Source organism: Arvicanthis niloticus, chromosome 14 (genome assembly GCF_011762505.2).
Source record: "Arvicanthis niloticus isolate mArvNil1 chromosome 14, mArvNil1.pat.X, whole genome shotgun sequence".
In the NCBI taxonomy this organism is placed as follows: Eukaryota; Metazoa; Chordata; class Mammalia; order Rodentia; family Muridae; genus Arvicanthis; species Arvicanthis niloticus.
This window is the reverse complement of record NC_047671.1, coordinates 73,369,099-73,396,044: the sequence shown is the minus strand read 5'-3', so window position 1 is coordinate 73,396,044 and position 26,946 is coordinate 73,369,099. Positions and strand designations below refer to the sequence as shown.

The following is a 26,946-nucleotide window of genomic DNA, read 5'->3' as shown; positions in this document are numbered from 1 at the left end:
GCCCGCACACGGAGTACCAGCTGAGAGGAAGCCAAACCCCGCCCTGCCGTGCCAGGAGCCGGTCAACACCAACCCTTGCCAGACGAACTTTGAGCCGGAGGCGTAGAGACCGGAAGTTCAGCCCTCCTGGGTACGTGCAGCCAATCAAAAGTGAGAGCCCCAGATTAGAGGGCGGAAGAGAAGCGGTCCAGTTCCGGACGCGGCCGCCGCCGCCGCCATCTGTCACCTCACCTCCGGCACCGGCAGCGGGTTGCCCGTTCCCCGCCCGTGTCCTCGGCGGAGCCCGCTCTCCCTCCTGTCACCTCTCAGCTCCGTTTTCGTCTCTGCCTTCTTCCCCGAATGGATCTGGTCGGAGTGTCTTCACCTGAGCCCGGGCCCGCAGCAGCTTGGGGACCCAGTAAGGTGAGCGGTGATCACTGCAAGTGAACCAGCTCACGCCAAATGCTGGTCTCTGAAGGCAGGAGACGTGAGTCGGCCGAGCCTGGGGCGGGACCCTGACGGCTTCGCTCAGGCCGCCCCGGGTGGTCGGGGATTCGACTGGATCTGCGCCTTGTCTTGTCCATTTGTTCCTAGACCCGGAGCGGAACGTCCCACATGGACGCCGAGGTTTGAGGGAAAACAGCTGGCTCTTGTTTTTCAGTAGCCAAGTGAGTGAGCCCAACCCTGAGAAAGCTTAGACAGAAAATTGCTTTAGGAAACTGTCGCTTTCAGACGAGTGCGGTTATCCCAGTCCGGTGATGTCTTGTTTTTGAAATGTTAAAGATAAAAATCTAGGTGTGCCTTCCCCGATCCAGCTAATTATACTAAAGTGGGCAGTAATACAGTAAAATGGTATAGACTTGGTTTCTCCGTACCTCTCGAATGGCAGACTACGATTCTTTTCTGTTCACGTCTGATTTTGAGCCTCCTCTTTTTCGTGTTATACTGGTTAGGATGAAAAGACCGGTAACACTTGCTGAAAGCAATAGTGCTTCCTTTGGTGTTTGTTGAGGTTTACGGTTGTGAAGGGGATCCAGCCTTCTAAAACTTCGTAATAGTTTTTTGCATGCTAGCACACAATAATGTTTCATTTATTCATTCAATTATTAATCCTAATGGACCACCTGCCTCTGCCTCTCTGGTGTTGGGACTAAAGACATGCACCACCACTGCTATGCTCAACTGTTCAGTTTCTTTTTAAAGTTGGTTTTATAAGTTTATAAACCTGTAGAAAGAGTTAAATATACTGGTAAATATGTCATAACATGGATAAACATTTGTGAGTGAGACTCTGACTTTGTTGATGAGGTCAAGATGAATACATAAAAGGACAAAAGTACAGGCCAGGTTCTTCCAGTTTCTCCAGCTAAATACCCACAGAAGTTAGAGGAAAATGTCATTGAAAACACTGTACCCTGAGAACATGTTTCACTTCCTAAATAAGTAATACCAGATAAGCCATGCCCATTACCCTCTCCTCCAAGTGTATATCATCAGAACTGAAAAAGCCCATTTTCATCATTTAACAAAAAGTATGTTTCTGGAGTTTTTTTTTTGGTAGACAGACTACCAAAACCAGTACTTCCCATAACCATTTCCTTCTCTAAGCATGGAGAACCACAGTGAGTGCCTGGGGAGGAGACGCTCAGGCCCCGAGAACAGACTGTTTTACACTTTAAAGAATCACTAATGCAAAAAAAAAAAAAAATCACTAATGCATAGTTTAATAGAAGAGAGCTTAGTCTTCTATTTATTTGTTGTATTTTTTTTTGATTGAAGTATATTGGGAAAATCTATCCCACAGATAGATAGATAGATAGATGATAGATAGAGTACAAATATAATTGAAGATGGACACAGTAGAGAGAAATACAGTAGAGTTAGCATGAGAGTGCGATTACACATTCAGTCAGCCCACAGGATGATGATGTCATCAGATCTGATGTAAACTCTGGAAAACCCTATTATACTTGTGAGCATAAAAGTTAGAAAGAAAAAGCATGTCTTAGTAATGATTTGACCTCACAGTTCTCCTGATAGGGTCCCAGTGACCTGCTCTTCCAGGGTACAAGTGACAGAATGCCACACTGCTATTACAGACAAAAAGTTACAGGCCATAGACCAAGGTAGTGGGGAACTGTCAAACCAGAAGCAGAAGTTGGGAAGTCTCTAGCTCTGACAGAGTTGTAGAAATGAATCCATGGAACTGCTACAGACACCAAAGAGTCTGAGAAACTCCAAACCAAGGGGAGTTTAAGGAGACATGACAAATCTAATGTGGTGTCCTGGACATAATTCTACATCTGAAAAAGGTATTAGGGGAAAGCTTAAGGAAATATTAATAAAGCATGGACTTTAGTTTTAACATGTTGCCAAGCATGGTATTGTGTGCCTGTAGTTCCAAGGCTGAATGGAAGAAAATCAGGAGTTCAAAGCCAGCATGGGCTACCTAGTGAGGGCCTTGTCACAAAACTGTCAGTATTTAATGGTGCATACTTGTAATCCCAGCACTACGGAAGCTGATTAGTGAAGTTTGGGAGGTGGGGAGGTGAAGTTTCAAGACCACTGTTGGCTGTACACTCTTGTCTCCAAGAAAAGTTATATCATGATGAATGTGCAATTCTAGTTCAAGATGTTGACCCTTAGGGAAAACCCAGATCATTTTTTCTAGAAATGTTTGACTCATTTATTGACAATGTGTCCTGGATTATTTGGTTAGAAAGAGGATCTTCCTGTGAGTTATCATCTTCTTAGACTTGCTTTAAGTAGAAGACTGAACTTTGTTACTGTGTGCCTCTTTTGTGTTTGTCATTTTTTTCATTTTACCTGAGTCTGTTTCCATAGATATCATCAATAAAAACCTTTCTATAATGTGGGATGAGGAGCTAGGAACAGACCCATCATTTAGAACCAAAGGAAAGAAGGCTGATTGCCCTTCAACCTGCACTAGCCAGAGACTGATGCATGTGGCCATGGTGAAGAACCGTGAGGAGCAGAGTTCAGTGGTGGGCCCTCATCAGATTCCATGATGGGGGCATCTCAGGGTTAAGGATTTAGGAACTTGGCTGTGGGTCTGGCAGGTACACTGTTGGTTAGGTTTATGTAGCTAGACCCAAAATACTTGAGAGAACCATTTAAAAGGTGAAAGATTTTGGCTTATGGTTTCAGAGTGTTCAGATCATGGTCACTTAACTTGTATTTTTTGGGCCTGTGTGAGACAGCATGTCATGGAAGTCAGAGCTGAGGATCTGGGAGGAAGCAGAACAGAGCCGTACAATCTATTTGTCTCTGGAAAACCCTGGTAGACACACCCAGAGGACTGACTCAAATCCAGGCATTTATTAGTCTGATTATATTAACAGCCACAATTGACCTCAGATGCACTCAGAAAGGATTGGGTACTGTTTCTCAGATGAGCTTGATGTTATGCATAAATATATTGCTCAACAGAACTGTAAGAGTCACCAATGGGATAGGAGAATTCTCATTGTCTTAAGTTTACGGCCACTTTAAATTTTGTAAAAGTTTCTTGTTATTATGTACATGTATGGTGTTAGGGGTGGTGCACATGTGCCATGGTTTTGCATATGGGCATTGGTTCTCTCCTTCCAGCTTTACTTGGGTTCTGGGGATTGAATTTAGGTTGTTATGCTTGCTCCACAGGTGTCTTATCAGCCAAGCTATCTCACTGGCCCACTGCCTCTTAACTACTCAGTGAAGAGTCTCAAGAGGTTGACAGCACTCTCCACTACATATCCCTGGTTCATAGGAGAAACTTCTGGTACATGTTGAGCCCCTTTCAGCAGATGAGACAGTTGTCAGTGTTCCCTTCCCCAAAGCTGTCCCTCAGAGAGCTTAGGAGAGTTTTGTGGAAAGCTTTTACTAGCTACTTTTAAATGTTTCAATTTAATTTTAAACTGTGGGAGCCTGAAATTGTAACTTACCCATCTCAAGGAGGTTGCTTCAGTGGGAGGTGGCCCAGTTGAACTGGTTGGCAGAGATAGGGGAAGTATCTGTAGAGGTTCCACAGAAGTATCTGAGGTTCCACAGGACTAGTCACTGTGAGTGTGCAGTTCTGTGTGCTGCTTAGATCTATGGTCAGTGGGTTTGGACTTATCTCTGGAGAATAGAGAAACCACTACTTCAAAGTAACAAAATTCCTGCCTGACATTGTCGGCTTTTCTGATAAGTGTATCAGCTAATAGTTTATAGTTAATATCTTTAGAATCTGGTGATAACAGTAGACCCTGAGCCTCAGAAATAGTCAGGCAAGATGGAGGGAGGGACTTGAGCAATTTGAGATACAGAAAGGCACCAGACCCCTGCAGCTTCAGACTACATTTAGTTATCTTTGCATTGTTTCCTGTGGCAGGTATCATGCAGTAATTACTTGAATGTTCCTGTGTCTGAAGCTCTGAGCTTAGTCCTAAGGATGAGAGGGCTCACGCTCTGTCCTGGCTGATGATAAACTGTAGTTCTGGTGCTGCACTAATGGAGCTTTCCTTTGTCTCAGTTTTTTTAAAATGTGGATCATATGGCCAGATGTAGTGGCTCATGCCCTTAATCCCAGCTTGTGAGAGGCAGACTGGTCCACATAGTTTCAGGACAACCACAACTACAAAGACCTAATTTGAATGAGGAGCCAAGAGATGGCCGAGGAGAAGGGTTTTATTATAGATCTGAGGGAAAGTACAGCTTGAGGTATCTGGAAGGGTCCACGCTGGACTTGGCCAAGTGTGGGGAAAAAGAGAAAGAAGCAAGAGAAGGGAGAGGCAAGCAGACCAAGAAAAGAGTCACAAACCAAGAGACCAAGAAAGCAGCTGGCCAGAATGGTTGGATTTTATAGCAATCAGAAGCTGGAGGAAGGGAAGCCCAGCCATTGGGCTGAAGAGGGAGATTAGGGGTGGGGCTGAGAAGTGCTGGGAGGGGTCACAGGTACCGAGTGAGACCAATCTGGATTTCTTTGAGATCTGACAAGATCAACCAAAGAAATTATGGAGATATTCAGTTGTGGCATGATGTAAATATGACTTAAATATAGGAAATACCAGAAATGTTATCTGTTGAGCTGGGAGTGTAGCTCATGCTGAATGGCAGTTACCTAGAATGGTCCTTGGATTCAGTCTCCATCACTGAAAAAAAAAAAAAAAAAAAAAAAAAAGGGTGGGAGTCGGGGACAGGAGGCTACTCTTACCTTATTGGCATTGTGTTGAGAATCACGATTTTTACAGGCAACTGTGATCTTCCTTGTGAATATGGGAATTGAACCTGGATCCTCTGGAAGAGCATCCAGTTACTCTTAACTGCTGAGTCATCTCTCAACACCCTCCCCTTCCCCCCTCCCCCCCAGACCAAGCATTTCTGGGTTAAAGAGCAGAAGGCCAAAGAAAGCCATGTTCTGCACATTACAAAGAGCTTCAGTCAACTTTCAAGAAGTCTCTTCTCTCTAGGTGGGGCCTTCCATGAGGATGGACCAGTTCTGCGATGGCTGTTGTAGGTGTGTGTCAGGGTCCATGGTCACCTCTTCTGTTTTAGGCTGAGACCAGACAAAACTGGATCTATTTACCTTAGGCATGAAGTAATTGTTGATCACTCTCAGGTTCCATCCTGGCAGCCTGCCCAAGTCAGTTCTGACCCTCTCCACAGTGCTCTGGAACCTGAGCATGGGTGGTTCCCCTGTCCAGTTGTCTCAGAGTCTCATGTACCTTTGCTGTCTCACCTTGGTTAAATAGTTTTGTGGCTAAGATAGATAGTGATGTTTGTTAATTCTGTAGTAGGCATTCACTAAGGAATGAGCTCAGACAGTGAAAGTAACACCAAGTTTACTTACGGGAATGTAACTAGTAAACCTACATTTTGGTAAAAATGCTGTATTGTGGAAAATGGAATCAAGACAAGGAGAAGTGATGAATTGGATGTTTTAGAAAAGTGTGAAATGGTCTAGAATGTGTGTTTCGGGAAAGCTGAGACAGTTTCCCCTGTCACTAAGGGAAGCCAGTGCTGAAGAAGCCTCTCCGGAGCATTACTCTTTTGTAATCATACTTTGTCAAGTCGGATTCTCAGATTCTGAAGTGGGCAGTACGTGTTTTGTGGCTTCTTCTTGGTTCTATTTTAGCATGTACTCAGACATCTTAAGGAGGATTAACACTTTTATAATGAGCCGTGTCCTTATGCTTAGATTGGAATTAGGCATAACTCTTGTGTGGGATTAGAATTGTATTAGTTGGTAAAATTAATTTATTTTTCCTTTCTGAGACATCCTTGCTTTGTAGGGCAGCTGGCCTCAAACCCACAGCAATCCCTTTCCTTCAGCCTCCTATTATAGGAGTGAACCATGGCTGGTGATACAGTCTATTCCCATAGGAAATCTACTGGGAAGCTAAGTCACGAGCAGAAAGGTTTTATGAGAAATGGATTGGAACAAAGGGAGTTAGTTGTATTTGAACTGCTTGCCTCCTGGGTGATGCTTTGTAATAGCCTGGTACGTTTTCAACCCTGAGAACACACCTACCAGAAGGCCAGGTGCATGTCTCAGTTTACATTTGCCCTCAGTAGAATTTGCATTGGGAGGTATTCGCATGGCTTAGTGGGTAAAGGCACCCGTTGCCAGGCCTGGCAGTCTGATTTCAGCCCAATCCCTGGGACTCACATGGTAGAAGGAGAGACTCAACTCCTGTGCGGTGTCCTTTGACCTAACTTTGCATTGTGGTGCCTGCACACAAAGTAAGCAAGTGAAAATGCAATTAACAAAAAAAGATGCCTTCTGTTAAGGTGAATTTTGTAAATAGTGAATCACTCATTTGGATAGTTTTAACTAGTTTAATTCTTAAAAGATAACCTTGTTTTCAACTACTTAGTTACTATTAAGAAGTTTTTCTCTTTTGTTTAAACAGTGCCCGTGGGCTACCCCTCAAAACACAGTATCCTGTTCACTGACGGAGGTGATGAGTGAGGAGTTGGCTAAAGAGCTGCAGTTGGAAGAGGAAGCGGCTGCTTTCCCTGAAGCTGTGTACGTAACAAGGCTTTAGAGTCTGACTGGGGTCTGTCATTGCAGATGAGTAAGCGTGCACACTCAGCCATGCGAAAGAATGTGCGCTGCTGCACCGGACTCACCCTGCTTCTCAGTACAGTCCCTAAAGTTTTGGATACTCAAAAAAGCACTCAGAAAATTTCAGACTTTAGAGTATTTCAGATTATAATTTTTCACATCAAGAATACTTAGACATTAGTTATTTCAGACTTTGGGTCTGAAAACTTCAAAATTATAAGTACTTTTGGTCCCAAGCAATTCAGATAAGAGATTCTGAGTTTATATTATCTTAGACAAATCACTGTTTCTCTGGGTTTTGTTCCTGTTAATGCAACAGTTGAACTATTGAGGTATTGTTTTCTAGTGTTTGTTGTCTGTTTCTTCATTTGTTTTTTTTGTTTTTTGGTTTTTTTTCTACTTTGGCTAGATTATAGACAACAAGCATTCTGGGTTTCTGTATAGATTCCCTGACAGAGCCTGTAGGTCTCTTTCCCAGCTCTCAATCCTAACTGCGGCTCTCGAAGTTGGCTGAGGGGCTGGCTGGACAGAAGATGGTAAATGTGTTGGTAGATTTTTGCCCCTTCTTCAGTGAGATTTTAACATTGCAAAGATGCTTTCTTCTCTCCCAGTCAGTAGCTGTTTGCACAGCACATCATCAGATCAGCTTATGTCACCTTATTTTTAACAGTGTTGCTGAAGGACCGTTCATTTCTGGAGAAAATGCTGACACTTCCAGCGACCTAATGCTGGCTCAGATGCTACAGATGGAATTTGACAGAGAATATGATGCACAGCTTAGGCGTGAAGAAAAGAAGTTCAACGGTGACAGCAAAGGTACCAGGTGTCATTATGACATTTCCACTGGGTGGTAGGAAATGCCTCTGTACACTCCTAAATAAACCATCAACCATTTTTACCTTTAAGTTTCCATTTCATTTGAAAACTATCGGAAGGTTCATCCCTTTGAAGACAGTGACAGCTCTGAAGACGAGGTTGACTGGCAGGACACTCGAGATGATCCCTACAGACCAGGTGCTGCTTGTTTCTAGGGCACAGTTGGGAAGGGGGAATACGTAACAGTAATGTCTCCAGTGAACTTGTTCACGTTCTTGTTTATATCTGGATCTCATCTGATAGTTCACACTGTTAGAGTCAAGTGTCTCTCCAGTGTCTTGCTGAATCCAAAACTTTACTATGCTGCTCTTACATTCTTGGCTTTTCTCAATTGCCTTTAGCAAAGCCAGTTCCTACTCCCAAAAAGGGTTTTATTGGAAAAGGAAAAGACATCACCACTAAGCATGATGAAGTAGTATGTGGAAGAAAAAACACAGCAAGAATGGAAAATGTAAGTTATAGATAGTATTATCTCTCAATCAAGAGTTTAAAAATACATTTTAAAAATAGCATTCCAGTCTAGGTATGGTGCCATGCCTTTAATCCCAGTATTGGGTGGCAGGGATGTATGGTTATGGTGTACATAGTGAGTTACAGGCCAACCAGGGATAGACAGTGAACACAAAAACAAGCCAGCAGCATTCTGAATACCATACAGTACATTTCTAAAGCTTTCCTTTCTTTTCTTTATTTCATATGGTCTCACACCGTGGTCCAGGCTGGCCTCACACCCATGCTCCTTTTTGTGCCTCCTCTGCACTGTGGCCACCACCTCAGGCTGCAGAGGTGGTCTAGATGACAGCACAAGTCCCAAACCCAGTGTGCAAGAGAGATCGCGGTGCTGTGGGGTAAACCCCACATAAGTGCCAAATCCATTCTGAAAAAGAGAGCACGGTGTTGTGGAGTCAAACACGTGATGATAGTTTCAAAACTAATTTGATTTACAAGATCTAAAATTAAGAAATAAAGCCGAGCATGGGTGGCATATGCCTAAAATCCAGCACTTGGGAGGTAGGGAAGGAGGACCAGGGATTCATCATCATCCTTGGCTTCATAGAGATTTCAAGGCTACCCTGGGTACATTAGACTGTATCTTTAAAAAAGAATGAGTGAATTCTTAGGTCTAGTACATTTTTTAAAAAGATGTATTTATTTATTTTATGTATGTGAGTACACTGTTGCTGTCTTCAGACACACCAGAAAAGGGCATCAGATCCCATTACAGATGGTTGTGAGCCACCTTGTGATTGGCTGGGAATTGAACTCAGGATCTCTGGAAGAGTAGTCAGTGCTCTTATCCACTGAGCCATCTTTCTAGCCCCTAGTACATTATTTTACAAAACAGTGTTATTACAGGACACAATGATGGAGACAGGAAAAGAACTAGAAGAAGAAATACTTGTACTTTTTCTTCCAGAGGACCTAAGTTTGATTCCCAGCACCCACATCAGGTGGTTCACCATCTATATACTCCGGCTCCAGGAGACCTGATGCCTGTGGCCTCCATGGGCATTCACATGTGCTTGTGTGTGAGTGCCCACATACAATCAAGAATAAATCTTAAAAACAAAAAGTCTTGGGTACTGGCGAGATAGCTCAGCCGTTTATAGTACTTGCTGCCCCTGCAGAGGACTTAGATTTGTTTCCCAGCACCCACATGGGGGCTCACAACCATCCTTAACTCTAGTTCCAGAGGATGTGATACTCTTGGTTTCCATAGACACAGGCGTGCATGCGGTACATTCATATAGGCAAAACACACACACATACACAAAGTTTAAAATTTTTTTTTAACTTTGTGTGTGTGTGACAGACAGGTGTTCAGGTGCCTGTGGAGGCTGAGAAGGAGGATGTTGGATCCCCTGGCACTGAGTCAAAGGTTACTGTGAACCTATTTACATGGGTGCTAGGAACTGACTCAGAGTCTCTGGAACAACAAGTGTTCCTAACTGGGAAGCCATATCTCCAGTCCCAAATAAATAAATCTCTTTAAAGCATTTTCTTTCATAAATACTGTGGTCAGTAAGAATGCAGACCTTAGCAGACAAATGCATCTCTAGTAAATCTGTCATTGGGTGTGGTTGTGTTGTACTCTGACTGGAAATACTCACTGGCTCTGGAACGGCACTGTGTGGCAGAACTTAGTGATAGGGAAGACTGCCTTTCCTTGTCTTCTGACGTGGTGATGAACTCAAATTTAAATATCCACAGGGTGCCTAGCAGCTACCTAAGTGGACTATAATTGCCATAGAGGTGATTGTGCGGTTTACTGTAGCAACTCAATCTTCAAAAATAGTTTATGAAATTGTGGTTTTTTTTTCGTTAAGGTTTAGAGTAGGCTTTAGAAAATGGTGTTCTTTGGCATAAAAATATGGTACAGAGCAATTGCTGAGGGACATTCACTTTAGACATGTTGAGGTGTTTCTCCACATAGGATATGCCAGCCTCGGGGTTGCAGTTTCTTTGCATTGCTCCTCTGTGTCTGGGATCCCTGCTCCTTGGGCCTGTGGGTTGTTTCTGTGTGAGGTCATCTGTTGAATCTGAAATCTGCTGCAAGACTTAACTTCTCACCGTTGTTTCCAACATTGTGGTAGCCATGTCAAAACAGTTAACTCCTGACTTTTCTGTCTCTGTCAGTTTGCACCTGGCTTTCAAGTAGGGGATGGAATTGGAATGGATTTAAAACTATCCAACCACGTTTTTAATGCTTTAAAACAACATGCCTACTCGGAAGAGCGTCGAAGTGCCCGTCTCCATGAGAAGAAGGAACATTCTACCGCTGTAAGCATTCTTAGCACCTCCCCACTTTGGTTGAAAAATTCATATTACAAGCAGTGTTTGAAGGAAAAAGAACAAAACAAAACTTTGTGATTACCCCCACTCATTCCCCTGAAACTGGCTTTCCAAATCAGTGCTACTAAAGTGATGTTGCTTTTGGGCTTTTTCTGATTTAACATTCAGTCAATCAGTTATTTAAAGCACATATTACAGAGTTTTCAATTCTAGAAGTAGTGCTGCCAGTCTCAAGGTCTGGTGTAGAAGGGAAGCCCCTCTTCCTGTGTGGCCCCTCACATGAGAGTGGTACCCAGGACGGCACCCACAGCTCAGCCTCTGGTAGCAACCATTATGTACAGCTGGCTCACCTCCTGTTGCACCTCAGGAGCCAGATGTAATGGCCCATGTGACAACCACAGTAGCTGGTGCTTTGGCTGTTAAAACACACACGGGGCCAGGCTGTCATCAGAGGCTTCAGTGGAACCTTCAAACCCTGACCTCACCCACCAGGACCAGTAAGGAACCTAACTGGCTTAGCAGAAACAGTTGGTGACCCTTGATTTCATGAGATTCAACACGTTTTAACATGTCCAGAACCTGTATGAAGTTAACTCCTGCTAGTGTAGTAAAGTGTCCCGTCTGCTTGCCAGGGACTAGTCTAGGCAAGGAGTTCAACCTTGGTGGCTGATGCCTGTAATCCCAGCACGTTGGAGTTTGAGGCTAATGCAGCAGTATTGCCATGAGTTTAAGGGTAGCCTGGACTTCACAGTGATTTCCTGGTCAGCCTGGATTAGTGATATCTTATCAAAAAAAAAAAAAAAAAAAAAAAACCATTAGTTGCTCTCTGGGCTAATGCAGTCGAAGAAATGTTTGAAAACTGGACATAAAAGTATAATGAATTAAATCCTGGATGTCCTGGAACTTGCTTTGTAGACCAGGCTGGCCTTGAACTCAAGAGATACACATGCCTTTAACCTCCCAAGTGCTGGGACTAATGGCCTGTGTTACTACACCCAGAGATTTTTTTAGTGATAACGTTATTGCTTCAGAATGCCATGTTCATACAGAAGTTCACAGAGGTGACAGGACTTGCAGCAGAGCCAGTGGTTATATGGCCTCCTTAAGCCATCTGAATGATAGTATTTGTGAATTAATTAGAATAAAGGGTTTTTCCCCCCAAAAAATGTTTTCTTTTAATGACAATAATTTAGAGCCTATACTGTGCATTTAGTTGAATGTTCCAGATGTTTAAAGATCTATTTTATTTCATATTTATGGGCATTTCATCTGTCTGTGTACCATGTGGTTGCCTGGTATCCTTGGATTTCCTGGGTCTGGAGTTACAGACAGTTATGAACTGACGTGTGGGTGTTGGGATTTGAACTCAAGTCCATTGGAAGAGCAGCCAGTGCTCTTAATTGTCCACACATCTCTCCAGCCCAGATGTTCTAGATTTAAAAAAAAAAAAAAAAAGGTTTTGACTTTACACCAACACTTACAACTTAATAGTCTCTAGTGTTTTACATTAACGAAGATAAAATCTATTTTGAAAATAACACAATTACTATTTAGAACACTAATCTTTTGATATTAATGAAGACAATACGTACTATTCTGACAATAAGTGAGCTTGCTAAACACTTACAAAGCTGTACGAGGGCCAGAGAGATGGCTCAGTGTACTGGAAAGAACATGCATTGTTCTTGCAGAGCCCCAGAGTTCAGTTACCAGCACCCACACCAGGCAGCTCAAAACTGCCTTAGCACATGCACATGGACACATAAGTAAAAAGAAGAACGTTTTAAAACACCTAGAAGACTAACGAGAGAGTTACGTAAACTTGGCTAAAGTTGGTAAAAATAAGATTTTGATTAAGCCAGTGTTTGGATTTTGATTTGTTTTAACTTCCAGTTTCTTTTTTAAGGGCAGAATGTGGAAGTTATAGCCAAAGAACCTCATTTCAAGGCTCAGTAGTAGGGACCCTCATGGGGTACTCAGGGAAAGATGACACAAGGATGGTGTTGGCTCAGGACTGGAAGGGAGAAGCTGATGTCTTATAGCCTCAGAATATCTCCAGAGGTGGTGTATAAATTCTACCTTCACAAAAGGTAGAAAAGAGACGTCGCTCCCCAGTGGAGGGTACTTAGCTAGGTAGAGAAGATGTAGGGCAATCAAGAAAGATCAGAGGTTAGGGAAGGGGAGGGACTTTGTATACATTAAATCTAGAGATTTACTATCTATACACTCCTGCCTGGCATCCCAGTTGAACCACTTACCACCATATTCACTGCCCCAGTCCAGATTGACTGTAATCTTGGCTTATGTCCCACCCACAGTCCTGGCAATAATAGTGTGGGGGCTGAGAGAGGGGCACATTGCCACAGAAGGAGGCAGCAGGTAATGTGACCCCCACTCCTTTAGTCCCTTCTCATGCTCTGTCTCTGCAGGGGCCCTGTGGGGATGCTTCCCATTCAGTTTTCTCCTCTGGGGTAATTGTCTTGGGACAAAATTGGGGGTTACCAGAGGCCAGGGGAAATGTTCCAATGGACAGGAGTCCTGAACACTGTATTTGTGGCCTCTGAGACTGGAACCCTGCACAGTGCCACTCAGGAACCATCATTGTCTCTGAACCTTGTCTACTTTAGTGTCCTACCTGTGAGGACTGGGAAGAGTGGATGAGTATAAATGTAGGGTGAAGGACTCAAGGTTTTGCTTTCCTTGAAGAGATTCCTTTCCAGACCCACATCATCTTCCACAAAGTGGGGAGTCAGAGCTAGGAAGCCAGCAGTGCTGTGAGAGGGAAGGGGAAACCTTGGTCAGAGCAGATGCTCTTTGGGAAGCTAGTTTTCCCAATACATCAGAGCTTCCCACTCTGCATATCAAGACTCATGGTGAACTGAAGGAGAATGGGCTGGTTTCTCCCTGAGTTCATTGTGGAGGAAACAGAGCAAGTCTTCAGACACTTCTGTAGCAGGCTATGGGTGGGCCTGGCCAGGAATCAGATTGGCCTTAAATTCTATACACAGTCTTTGCCTTATGTCCACACTCAGACACAGTGTCTCACCTACTCTGTGCTCTACCATCTTAGGGTTGCCCTCATTGGCGCTCCTTACCTTCCCACATGGGTTACTATGGCTCTGCTGTCAGCACTTGAAGTCCCTTTGGGGCTGTTCCTCAAGAAGCTCTGACCCTTGAGGTTGTCTACCACAGAAACAGTGACTCTATGGCCCAGACTAGGGACTGTCACCAAACCCATCTTATGACACTGGAGCTGAAATCCAGGGTCCCCGAGGAAAGATGTGTCTCGTCATGATCATGGTCTTATGAGAGCCTGCTTTGCATATGCCTTTAAAGAGAGTCTTTCATGTTGACCATGTCACTTATGGAACTTTATCTCTTACAGGAAAAAGCAGTCGATCCTAAGACACGTTTACTTATGTATAAAATGGTCAACTCTGGAATGTTGGAGACAATCACTGGCTGTATTAGTACAGGAAAGGAGTCTGTTGTCTTTCATGCCTATGGAGGGAGGTAAATGACAAAAACAAACAGTACCACGGTGTGAAGACACCCTTCTCCTCAGGACTGATGGATTTACATATAATCAGACTTACTGCTGCATGGCAGGTAGAGTCATTTAGAAATCACTACAGTAGGAAGGTTACACATTACTGCTCATTTATTTTGTACTTATAAGCATTCAAATGCCTATTAATCCAGTCTTTGCCTTTAGCTTTCGTAATTATCATCTTTACACATATCTGTAATGCACTAACATCATATTGGATTGTTAAGTTCTAAGGAAGAGGATAGAAGGCAGCGCTGGGCCTTGGGATGTGCTCAGGGGCAGAGCACATGCTTAGCACATAGAAAGAAAGCCCTGGGTCCAATCCCAGCACAACACCCAAACAACCAAAAAGGAAGGAAGTGTGTGGGAGGGGCTTGCCTCTTTCAGCCTCTGTCCTGGAACAGTCTAGACTCACTATGCGATTTTTGTGGAGCTCAATGAGATCATAGTTTGTAATTGCTGGTATTAATCTTCGTAAACATTTATTACTTCCTTATACATTTCAATACAGGCTTCCTTGAAATAAGACATATATGACTTAATGTGCAAATTATTGTAAAGCAAAAGATTGTTCATGACTAAAATTTTACAAGGAAGTATTAGAGAAGTAGTCTTCATCTTACCTGAACTTACTTAAGTTTTATTTTGTAAGTAATGATTTTCAGTCCAATCTTTCAAAGTTTGTATATGTTATCTGATACAGTGATCTTCCCCCAGTTAACATACCTTAAGGACTTGTAGGTGTTAGTAGACCGTTGTGTATTCTAGACGGCACTGTCCTTCTTTTGACCTATGTGTGTGCACGTGTGTACCACTGACAGTAAGAGGCTGGGTAGCAGTGGCTCCCTGGAGCTGGGGTTACAGGTGTTTGTTAGTGTCCTACATGGTGCTGGGAACAGATTCCAGTCTTCCGGAATGGGGAGCACAGCAAGTGCTCTTAATCTCTGAGCCATCCTGCACCCTGACCATGCTGCTTCAAGTGACACGGGAACATGGAGGGAGATCCGTGACTTAGATGGGCTTTTACAGGCATGCCCCGAAGCTAAATCCCTAATGAGCCACTGCAGACACACTGTGTGCCTTGTTTTTTCCTTCTTGGTTAGATAGTGGGAGGCTTCACTGAATGGAGAGATGGTTTGCTCCCTTTCAGATGCTCAGCTGCCTAGGGCAGCAAAGAATGTTTCTTGGGGCTTCATGGGTTTTCCCTTTGATTTCTTTTCTTTTTTTTTTTTTTTTTTTTAACTTAACAGTATATTTTCTTGGGGCTAGAGAGTTGGCTCAAAGAGTAAATTGCTTGTTGTGCCCGTGTGAGGACTGGAGTTCCCAGTGCTCCTGTGGCAGGGTGGAACTGGAGACAGAAGTCCTGGAAGCTTACAGGTCAGCTTGCCTGACACACAGGCAACTCGACTCTGCCCCAAGGTAGAAGGCAAGGACCAATGCTCTTGGTTGTCTGCTGACCCTCACTCGCACAAGCACACATAAAAGAAAAGTACACATGGTCTTATATGTCACCTCAACAGCCAGTCAGGCTCTTCCGTAACAGGAGGCAGGTCTCTGCAGCAAGAGCACTGATGAACAGAGAACAAGCATGCAGTTAGTCACACAAGGGAAGACCACAGTAGGGTAGGAAGAGACAGGAGCAAGATCATTGCCAGACACATTCAGGAAAGACATCGTGAGGAAGTCAGTCAGACCTCAACCTTCTTTTCAAAGTAAGCAAAACAACAGCAACAACAAAAACCACCCAATGTTGACAGGCAAATGCTAGTTGAAGCAGTATATAGCACATGGTCTGTAGCTGCTTATCCACACAGGTACTTCTGTATGTGTAGTAGTCAGGTATCATTATTATTATTATTATTATTATTATTATTATTATTATTATTATTATTATTATTATTATTATTGTTTGTTTGTTTGTTTTCAAGACAGGGTTTTCTCAGTGTAACTAGCCCTGGCTGTCCTGGACTCGATTTGTAGCTTAGGCTGGCCTCGAGCTCACAGAGATCTGCCTGCCTCTGAGTGTCGAGATTAGAGGCATGGGTCACCACTCTTGGCTTAGTCAGAATTCTTTAAAAGGACAGAAATGATAGAATTACATATACATACATATGTATATATTTTAAAGGGGGATGATTTATTAGAGTGTCTCACAAACTGTGGTTTGATACTCCCAACAGTGGATGCCTCCTGATAGAAAGGCCAAGAATCTGATAGTAGTTGTTCATTCCAGGAGACTGGTTGTCTCTGGAGCTCCTGGGAATTCCTCGGGAGCTGCTGGTCTTTGGTTTGCATTGAAATCATGAAGACTTAGGTTCTCACACCCGTGAAGGGATACCTCCGCAACAGGATAGATGGTCTTGCTGGCAAGAATGAGGGCAAGTAGGCCTTCCTTGCCCTTTTATTGTGGGCTGTTACCAGAAAGTCTGGCCCAGATTTAGGGTGGATATTCATACCTAAAATGATCTGATCAAGAATAATCCCTCAGCCAGGGAGTAGTGGCACATGCCTTTAATCCCAGCACTTGGGAGGGAGAGGCAGGAGAGTTTGAGCCAGGGCTACATTGTAACACCCTGTCCTGGCCAAAAAAAAAAAGAAGAAGAAGAGGAAGAGGAAGAAGAAGAGGAGGAAGAAGAGGGGGAGGGGGGAGGAGGAGGGAAGGAGGGGGAGGAAAATGGAGAAGGAGGAATACCGGGGAGGGAGAGAAGGAAGAGAATTATTCTTTACAGCGTGCCAGCTGCTTGGGTTTTAGCTGATTACAAATACAGTGAAGTTAAAAACCAAGATCAGTCATCAATCTAGAAAGATAGCACTGTGACGGTTGTCCCGGGAGAGGTGGGGAAGGAAGGAGGGAGGCTGCTTCAGGCTTATAGTCTAAGCTTCAGCTCTGTTGATAATTTTATTACACAATTTCAATTCTATGCTAGTCAACAGATTTGTACTTTTACCTGACAGTAAATGTTAGAGATATAGGGAACACGGTAGATGTGGTTAAGGGCCTTAAGTTGGCATAGGAAGCCAGACAGGATGCACATAGGTAGTTGCAGCTTCCTGTGAGTAAAGAGTTCACTTGAGCAACAGTAAGACCCTGTACTAGGGAGCGAAGGAGCTGGGTATGTTGGTGCACGGTACACGCCATAATCTCCGCACTCAGAGTGGAGGTAAGGGGTATAAGATTTTGAGCTCATCCTTAGCTACACAGTAAATGTGAGGCAAGCCTAGGCTAACCGAGTCCCTGTCTTAAAAAAAAAAAAAAGCCCAGAAAACCAGCAGAGGGATAATGTGATTTGCCTAAGGTACATGGACATGTTTTGCTAGGAGAATATATTTAAAGTGGACTCTCCATCTCTGATTTTTTTTTTTTTTTTTTTTTTTTTTTTATAGGGTTTCATTTACTCTGGGTAAACTGTCCAATGACAGGAAGCTCATCTCAAGTCAGCCTAGTCTGTCTATAACATTTAGGGTATTGAGGACATTTCTTTGTATAGCCTCCAATCTCTTCCTGAAAACTGCCTCATCCACTTGCCAGTGTTTGAGCAGCTTCCATCTGCTGGGTGTGGTTAGGTGCTCAGCTCCCTGTTCTAACACAGTACAGCCCCATCACCGCTGCCTTCAAGGTTATAAATATATACATGACACCAGATGTGTGTTGTACAAGGTTTCAATGGGACAGTATTCTACTTTTGATGAGTAGAGCAGGGAAGTCTGGTGAAGTGACGCAGGAAGGACATACCCAGTGTCCATGGAAGCTCAGGCTGTGCTTCGCTGTGGACTAGAGAGAGGAGCCTGGGAAGCAGAAGGAGCTAGGACAGGAGCGTTGCAAACCTGAAAGGAGTCTGCTGTTTAAGCACAGTGGAAACCAAAGGTGTGATTTTTTATTTTCAAAGGATGACTTGGGCTGCTAGAAGGAGAGTGAATGATAGTGAAAAAGAAAAAAGGTCTTGGCTGGGGATGTAGCTCAGTACTTACATAGCATGGAGAGTCCTGGGTTCAGTCCCTCGTACCATGGAAAAGTTTTCGTGGCAGTTGAAATGAACTATTGTGTTGCTTTAGTCTCGGTGACAGTGAAGTAAAGAATACGAAGCCGTGGTTAGAAAGTACAATCAGTAGATTCTGCAGTTGGATTGGACATGGGGTACTCGGAGCCAGCATAGCCAATGCTGGTGTTATTTCCTGAGATGGGAGCCTAGGGGAAAATAGATCTAGGAAGCTACTGTCATTCTTGGCATGGAGAGTTGAAGACACCTGCTAGATATCCAAGGAAACCAATTATGGGTTGTCTAAAGGGGCCTCACATTATAGAGAAAATCAGGAGCAGGTACGGAAAGGTAAGTGCTCTCCATAGATGGAGGCCTTAGATCTCACATAGCACACAAAGAAAAGGGGTTCCACGGAGCCTGCTAGAGGACTCTGCAGGACTGAATAGAGACATAACCAGGAGACTGTGATACATACACAGAGAGATTGCAGGCGTAGTGCAGATGCTGGCTTCTGGAAGCACTTCCCTTCTCCTCCAGCTTAGCATGCCTGCAGGTATTTAGAGGCAGATGTTGCTAGAATTCCATCCATCCTCTTCCCAGTTATCACCAATTCAGACCTCTTGAGTCAGCCCTGCCTCTGCCTCCCTTGCTCTTCCTACTTGAACATGCTAGTCATGTGATAAGCCCTCATGATGGCTGCTTCCTCTGGACAAATGTCCCAGCTCTTTGCAGCCTGTCTCCTCACCATGTCTCTCATTTCCACCTTTAATTTCCTCTCTCTAGCCGTGACTATCATTCACGTCCTTCCCTTTGACCCGGCTCTGTCTCCAGTGCTGCTCACCATGTACATCCTGGTTGGCGCGCTCTAGTGGCCATCCATGCTCTGCTGCTGCTCCCTCCTGCCTCTCCATGAACTCACAGGGCACACTTACACAGCTGCCAAGAAAGAAGGAGTCATATTTAAAAGGGGTTTCTCTGTGTTGATTTTCTTAAGTTTTGTTCCCAAATCATCCAAGGTCATAGTAATTTGTTTTAAGAAGTATGTTTTCCCATTATTTGTCAAGCTTGATTCTATAGTCATGAAACGATACTTGTATTAAAAGAAACTAGAAGCGATAGTGTTTGTCTATAGTTCCATGTCCTGGGACACTGAGGCAGGAGAATCATTTTGGTCTAGGAATTTCAGGCCATTCTAGGAAACATTAGAACCTCATAAAACCTAACATTTATTAAGATACAGTACTTGAAGATATTAAATAAAAAAGACAAAACAGTGGCGCCTTGAGACACAGTAGGTGTACTTGGTTGGGATAGAGTCTTACCATGCGCTGGCAACTGGCAACCTATATTGACTTAGTTCTCCTTATTCCCTTTAGCCTGGAGGATGAAAATGAAGATGGTAAAACTATACCAACAGAATGTGCCATCAAGGTATTTAAAACAACCCTTAATGAGTTTAAGAATCGTGACAAATACATTAAAGATGATTTCAGGTTTAAAGATCGCTTCAGTAAACTAAATCCACGTAAGATCATCCGCATGTGGGCAGAGAAAGAAATGCACAATCTTACAAGGTAAAGAAAACAGCCTTGCTTCAGGTGACTTTGGGAATTGCCCTTTGTACCAGGACTGCTAGCCAGGCCAAGATCCATACTGCCTTTTAAGCTGACTTACAGACAGCAAAAAGCTTTGACTTTCTAATGCTCCTTGAGGCTTTTTGTCAGAAAATATTTCCATGTTTTGAATCAGAATTTCTACTTTGTAAATGAAAAGCCATTTTCCTTCTTCACTGACATTTAAGGGAAATTAAGGCACCATCTGCCTAGACATCCTATCATATGTGTGAAAGTTCTCTGTTAAACGGTCTTTCTGGAGAATCATAGTGCATGCTAGGCGCTTACTGCACCTATGCCAACCTTTCCATGATGCCACTGCACTGTGAGTGTCCCTACCAGGGGCTGTGTCTTACCTGTTTTTCATTTTCACATCTCCTGTGTAGAACATAATAGCAGCTCAGCACAGGCTCTAGTTAGGTGTTTGTTGAATTAATGGATGTTTTCTCCTTCTGATCTTTACATTCTTAACTATTTCTTTCTATACAGAATGCAGAAGGCTGGAATTCCTTGTCCAGCAGTTGTACTGCTTAAGAAGCACATTTTAGTTATGTCTTTCATTGGCCGTGATCAAGTTCCAGCCCCTAAATTAAAAGAAGTGAAGCTTAGCGATGAAGAAATGAAAGACGCCTACTATCAGACTCTTGATGTAAGCTGTGCCTGTGTGGCATGTGTGCGGTGACCTGTGAGGAGTGTGCTATAGTCCCAGCTACTTGGGAGGCCACAGCCTTCAAGTCCCAACCTAGGGACATAGCACAAGAGCCTGTCTTAGTAATGACAATAACCTTTTAAAAATCTCAGGATCATATACCTTTTGAAGGTGGTACAAAAGGATAAACAGAATCTTGTAAAGGGTTGTCGACATTAAAGTGTCTTTATACCAGGCATGGCGGTGCACAGTTGTGTACTTGAGAAGCCAGAGACGAGAGGATAGCCACAAGTTTCAGTCAGCTTTGTCTACACACTAAGTTTCAGTCAGGTAGACTATATAGGGAGCCACTGTCTAAAAGGGAGGTAGGGAAGCAGAGTTGGCGTAGCGACTGCTCCTGTTCCGTGCACCCATGGCAGCTGCTTTACAGCCACCCGTAATTCCAGGTGAGAGGGTCTGATGCACATACATACAGAGTCAAAATAAACCATTTCTAAAAAATTAAAGCTGCCTGTCTGTAATCCTACAGCTTGGGCAGCTAAAGCTGACGGACCTCAAGTTCAAGGCCAGCTTGAACTCCTTAGCGACACTCCAGCTCGACAAACAGAGTTGCTTTTGTGTTTTGTATATTGAATGTCTTAGACAACTTAAGACATTCATGGAGCAAGGGCAGGCTTTATTCTTAGCATTGCTGCCAAAAGAAGAGCAATGAAAAACAAACAAAGAGACCCTTTTCTGGCTGCTCTGGGCGACTGGGGAAGAGACAAATCAAAGTGGTGAGCTTTGATTCTGTTAGGGGAGCAAACAGATGGTTTCCGGTGCAAGGTTAGGGTTATCACTAGGTTGGATGTGTGAAGCTCCTTAATTTAAAAAGGCTGTTAGCCACATGTGCCACACGCTGGGGATTCCAGCATTTGGGAGGCTAAGGCAAAAAGTTGATGAGTTCAAGACCAGACTATACTACATCATAAGACACCAGCTTACAAACAAGAACATCTCTGTTCCTATTCTACCATCACTGGCAGGAAGTACTTTTCACAGGAATTGTGTATGCTCCATGGATGTCTTAGTGAGACACTTCTCCTGTTACAGAGGGAAGTGGCTTACCTTGGGCCCCTGTTAGGCAACAGATGCACTTGGAATCTGACCCATGGGCTGATTTTGTTGTCCCGGCAAGAGAGCAGAATGTCACACACTAAATCTCTGGCTGTATCCTGCCATTCCTCATCCTCCTAAGCAACACTCATAGCAACAAGGAGGAAGGAAGGGCTTGGGTGAGGCTGTGACTCAGTTGTAAAACATGTGTGAGTCCTTGGGTCCAAGTCATTACTGTGACAAATAAGAAAGGAGTAAGTTTCTAACTTGTTTTTCTGGGAAGTATTTATTGAGGTGTTTATTTTAATCAGTAACTTAATTCATTTAGAAGAGGAAAATTCAATTGTGCCTTCATTTCCTAAATGTTCCCTTCCTTTCTCACAGTTGATGCAGCGATTGTATAAGGAATGTACCCTTGTGCACGCTGACCTCAGCGAGTATAACATGTTGTGGCATGCTGGAAAGGTGAGTGGCACATTTAGTTACTATTCAGTAACTGGAGTAACTGATGTGTGTTACTGAGTGTACACACATCAGTCTGTGCTTTTTGTTTACTAGGTCTGGTTGATTGATGTCAGTCAGTCGGTGGAACCAACCCATCCTCATGGCCTGGAGTTCTTATTCCGGGACTGTAGGAATGTTTCACAGGTAGGCATGCAAAGCAATGTCTTTTAAAGGACTTAACAGGTTCAACTATTTTCCTCATTCCTAAGGGAGCCATATTTGTGGAAATAAGGAAGGGCTACCAGTTACCTTGCAGATAAGGAGATAAAGGAGACATTTTCAAAATTCATTCATGCACTCTTGAGTCTGTGACTCATGTGACCTCTTTCTAAGAGACTATGGTTTTGGTTTGGCTCCTTCTGTTTCCATAGTGAGTTAACTTAATGCATGCCTAGTGTATAACCAACAGTGGAAAATGGTGAGCCTGCTGCTTCCTGCCACATTGCTCTAGGAGGAGGAAGAGCAGTGCCTGTCACCCTCATTTCCCATTTCTAAGGGACAGGACTTGCTAGCAGCAGAAACAAGGGAGAGAATAACTTTGTACTGGAGGTAACCCATGGGCTGCTTAAAAATTATAATTCATGGAATTAAGTGAATGTAGCGTCTGTCCGTATGATGTCGTGCCAAAGTAATTGAACACAGGGAGGGCACCATGTTTATAAGTGAAGGAGAGATACCAGGAAACAGAGCAGGTACTAAAGATGGACAGTATCAAGTAGAACCTGGGCCCATTAACCAAACCTGCAGAATGGTGCAGGACTTTGCTGGTGCCTTGTGCATGCTGGTCTGTGAGAACTGTGCTGATGTCTCTGACCATGCACATGCCATTGTCAGTTCTTCCAGAAAGGAGGAGTAAAGGAAGCCCTTAATGAACGGGAGCTGTTCAATGCTGTTTCTGGCCTGAACATCTCAGCAGACAATGAAGCTGATTTCTTAGCTGAGGTGAGTGCTACACAGCTCTGTGTCTTGTTGCTGCTGCTGGGGACCTGCCCAGAGCTCAGATTGTACCTTGCACCCTCCAAACCAACACGTCTTCCTTCTACACACACCAAAACACTTTTTCAGAGTTGACAGTTTGTTTAACATAAGTAATAGAAAACTGGGTGTGGCCCATGTCTTTAATCGGAGCACCCAGGAGGCAGAGACAGGAAGATCTCTGAGTTTTAGAGCAGCATGGTCTAAATGCCATGTTCCATGGCAGGGGTCTAAAGAGAAGGGATGGGCAACAACACATTCCCAGCTTAGTTTTATCTCTTCAGCCTGAAGAATGTGAGGAGGTTGACTGAGGAGCACCCTGGGTGATGTAAAAATGGGAACTCATGGGACCCACGTGCCCTTAGCAGAAGGTAGAAAGCTAGTCGCCACAAACAGATTATAGTACTGATACGGGGACAAAGAGGCAGAAGGCCAGATTCCTTCAGAGATCTCTTGATATCTTAGGATTGGACAAAAGCTAAAATGTAAAAGCAACAGCTAGCTGTGGTGGCACACCCTTTAATTCCACAGACTGGTGGAGCTTTGAGAGCTTGAGGCCAGCCTGATCTACATAGAGAGTTGCAGGCTATCCAGGGCTATGTAGAGAGAGGATGTCTTTTAAAAAACACATTTTCCAGCCAGGCAGTGGTGGTGCACGCCTTTAATCCCAGCACTTGGGAGGCAGAGGCAGGCGGATTTCTGAGTTCGAGGCCAGCCTGGTCTACAGAGTGAGTTCCAGGACAACCAGGGCTACACAGAGAAACCCTGTCTCGAAAAACAACATTTTCCCCAGCATTTTACCCACAATGCAGAGAGTAGTTAGAATATTCTGAAATTATCACGTGAAACTTGAGCTTGGCCAAGCTCTGGAGGAGCCTAAGAGCAGGCAGGAAGTGGAGAGAGATGGGGTTAACACTGTAGAGTGGGAGCTTTATGATCAGATTCTAGTTCCTGGCTTCATAGAGATACTCAGTACTCACCTTGGTAATAGAATCAAGTGAAAAGCAAACAGGTGTATGTGCACATGTCACATGCAAACAGAGGGTGGGGAGAGGGAGAGGGAGGGAGAGGGAGAGAGAGAGAGAGAGAGAGAGAGAGAGAGAGAGAGAGAGAGAGAGAGAGAGAGAGAGAGAGAGAGATTGATTGAGAGATTGAGAGATTGATTCTAAATCAAGGCCAGCATCATTAGGTGGCCAGGTGTGTTCATAAAAAGTCAAAACTTGACGAGTGGATTCCCTGATTGGCTCTGTAGATAGAAGCTTTGGAGAAAATGAATGAAGATCATGTTCAGAAGAATGGAAGGAAAGCAGCCTCATTTCTGAAAGATGATGAAAGTCCACCTGTGCTGTATGCAGAATAGTACAGCAGTGACGGCCAGCTGCCATAGCCAACAAGTGTGGGTGACCTGACATACCAAAGCAGGAGTGGACAGTGCCACTTCTGTGCTTCTCACCTGTGACCCACGTGCCAGATGTGTGCAATTTTTAACTTGGCATTGAAAGAATAAAATGTCACTACCTCTCATCTTACAAAAAGGATAATATAATTCTTTAACAGGTACAGATGTGTAGCCAAAGGAGTCTGGATTTTACACAGCTCATGATCTGAACTGTCTTGATGAGGATTTTCACATAGGCAATGTTTCCAAACATGGGAGGTGGGGACTGAGGTGTTTGCAGGGGAGGCTGGATGGCTGCACTGTGCTCCACTCCACTCGCCTCCTGCTTCCCCGAGCGTCTCTGGGTAGGTGTTACCGTTTTAAATTAGCCCTTCTCAGCTGTTTGACTGTGAGGCCCCAGTGGGTGTTAGAAATGGGCATTTGGCTTCAGTGGACATAGATGTAAGCAGTGCACCTTCTGTGGTGCATCACAGATGTGTGGGGTTCTACATTTCCATCTCATGGCCAGCGAAGACAACATAGGTGTCTGGAAGAGAAACATAGGATTTCTTAACTAAATTTTAAAACTTAACTTTCAGGTTTTCTTCATGTAGGTTAAATGGTTGGGATATAACTCATCTACGTTTATAATGAAAATACAAAGTATCTAGAAGGGCAGAATGTAAGAATCGTATCTGATACATTTTAAGAAGGCAGTAAAACATTTCAGTTTGCATTTCCCTAAAATTGTTCACATACTGATTGCTGATCATTTGGGGAGACATAGAGCAGAGTAACTAGAGCTGGTAAGTACGTGGAAGACACAGCCCAGACGGCTGGAGGAACGGGTTAACCAGCCAACTCAGCCAGGCTTTCAGCTGCTCTGCTGCTCGGCTGGAGAAGACGAGCAATGTTCTGAAGGCCAGTGGTTGCTTGCTCTCCCCTCATCACCCCAGTTCCTGAAGTCACATTGGATCCACTAAACAGCCTAACTTTCTGTCTGGTTATAAAGAGTAAATGTAATTTATATTTGAAAGATTTTAACATTATTTTAAATTGCCAAATATGTTCTTTCTAGACTATTTATTTTTGTTTCTGTTATACTGCTTTTAATTGCGTTTCAGAGGAGTGTGAATTTAGGTGACTCATCCACTTCCGAGGTGTTTGCTACTCCACACAGAGATTTTAACAATGACTAATTATTGGCTGGACAGAAATTCCAGAAAACTCATTTGAAACAATCATTTAAAACTTTGTTTGCTTTCTTGACATATTCTTTCTCAAACCATTGCTTGGAGTGTGCTATGAACTTGCCTTTCAAGAAATTAAAAATGAAGAGATCATTTTAGAATTGGTTCATTGTGTGGTTAATTTTTAGTCCTTATTTTAATGTCCTGGCACCAAGATACCCTATAGAGGAGTAAGCAGTGCAGTTTGGTTGTTTGTTTGTTTGTTTGTTTTTTGAGACAGAGTTTCTCTGTGTAGCCCTGGCTGTCCTGAAACTCACTCTGTAGACCAGGCTGGCCTCAAACTCAGAAATCCACCTGCCTCTGCCTCCCAAGTGCTGGGACTAAAGGCGTGCGCCACACCACCACTGCCCTGCAAGCAGTGCAGTTTTAAACACACGCCCCACACGATTTTTGTTTTACTAACAAAATACTTTACACTTAAGGATTTTTTCCCCCTTTTGTGAGGTCAGGACGTTTTTCACAGAGGTGGATGTTGTGGGAGATAGATACTAGTTTGATAAGTAATTCAGTCAAGTACGTGTATGTATGTAATAGAAATAGTTTGTCTTTTTTTTTTTTTTTTAACTGACTGTAGATATATATAGCTATAAAAATAAATTACCAATACAAGGGTGGTTGGAGAGAATTTCTGTTTCAGTAAGATAATAATTCATTATAGTTTCCTTAATATAAAGAATCATATTCCAGTACCCAGGAGGTAGACGCAGGCAGATCTCTGTGAGTTTGAGGCCAGCCTAGGATATATAATGAATTCCAGGCCAGCCAAGGGTATGTAGACTGGGTCTCCAAAACAGCTACAACAGCAACAACAACACAACAAATTAAAGTGAAAACTCAGGATTGTGCTTACACACACCTTTAATCCTGGCAGAGGCCTGGAGTGAGTGAGGCAAGAGGATTGCTACAAATTTGAGGCCAGCCTTAGACTCTGCCTAAGAAAACAAAACAAAATGGATGGACAAAACAGACTGAAGTCAGGCAGCTGATGGGGATATGTTAAGTAAGGCTGACTTCCTTAGAAGATGGAGACTGGTAGTTTAGATGAGAACCCCTACCCCAGGCTCATATATTTGAATGCTTGATCCCCAGTTGGTGGGACTGTTTGGGAAGGATTAGGAGGTGTGGCCTTGTTGGAGAAGGAGTGTCACCGGAGGTAGGCTTTGAGGTAGGCTTTGCAGACTATCAAGGGAATCCTGTCTACACATTGAAGCTCCAAGCATGGCTAACACCTGAGAAGTACTGGAGATGTCATTCAT

At 43.6% G+C, this 26,946-nt stretch overlaps 1 protein-coding gene across 1 annotated transcript; it reads left to right on the top strand.

Annotated features, from left to right (window-relative positions):
* On the top strand, positions 1-25,791 carry Riok3 (RIO kinase 3). Its single transcript, XM_034517731.2, has 13 exons — positions 1-402; positions 6,873-6,988; positions 7,698-7,843; positions 7,934-8,041; positions 8,245-8,354; positions 10,541-10,684; positions 14,082-14,209; positions 19,603-19,800; positions 20,329-20,488; positions 21,968-22,048; positions 22,142-22,231; positions 22,922-23,029; positions 24,315-25,791. The coding sequence occupies exons 1-13, from the start codon at positions 340-342 to the stop codon at positions 24,420-24,422; spliced, it is 1,560 nt and encodes a 519-aa protein (XP_034373622.1). The 5' UTR covers positions 1-339; the 3' UTR covers positions 24,423-25,791.
* Positions 25,792-26,946: the final 1,155 nt, after the last annotated feature.

Coding starts and splice junctions, on each gene's coding strand:
- Riok3 (XM_034517731.2), top strand. CDS start 340: ATGGATCTGGTCGGAGTGTCTTCACCTGAGCCCGGGCCCGCAGCAGCT. Junction 8,042..8,244: donor AGATGATCCCTACAGACCAG/GTGCTGCTTGTT, acceptor AATTGCCTTTAG/CAAAGCCAGTTCCTACTCCC. Junction 20,489..21,967: donor CCTACTATCAGACTCTTGAT/GTAAGCTGTGCC, acceptor CCTTTCTCACAG/TTGATGCAGCGATTGTATAA.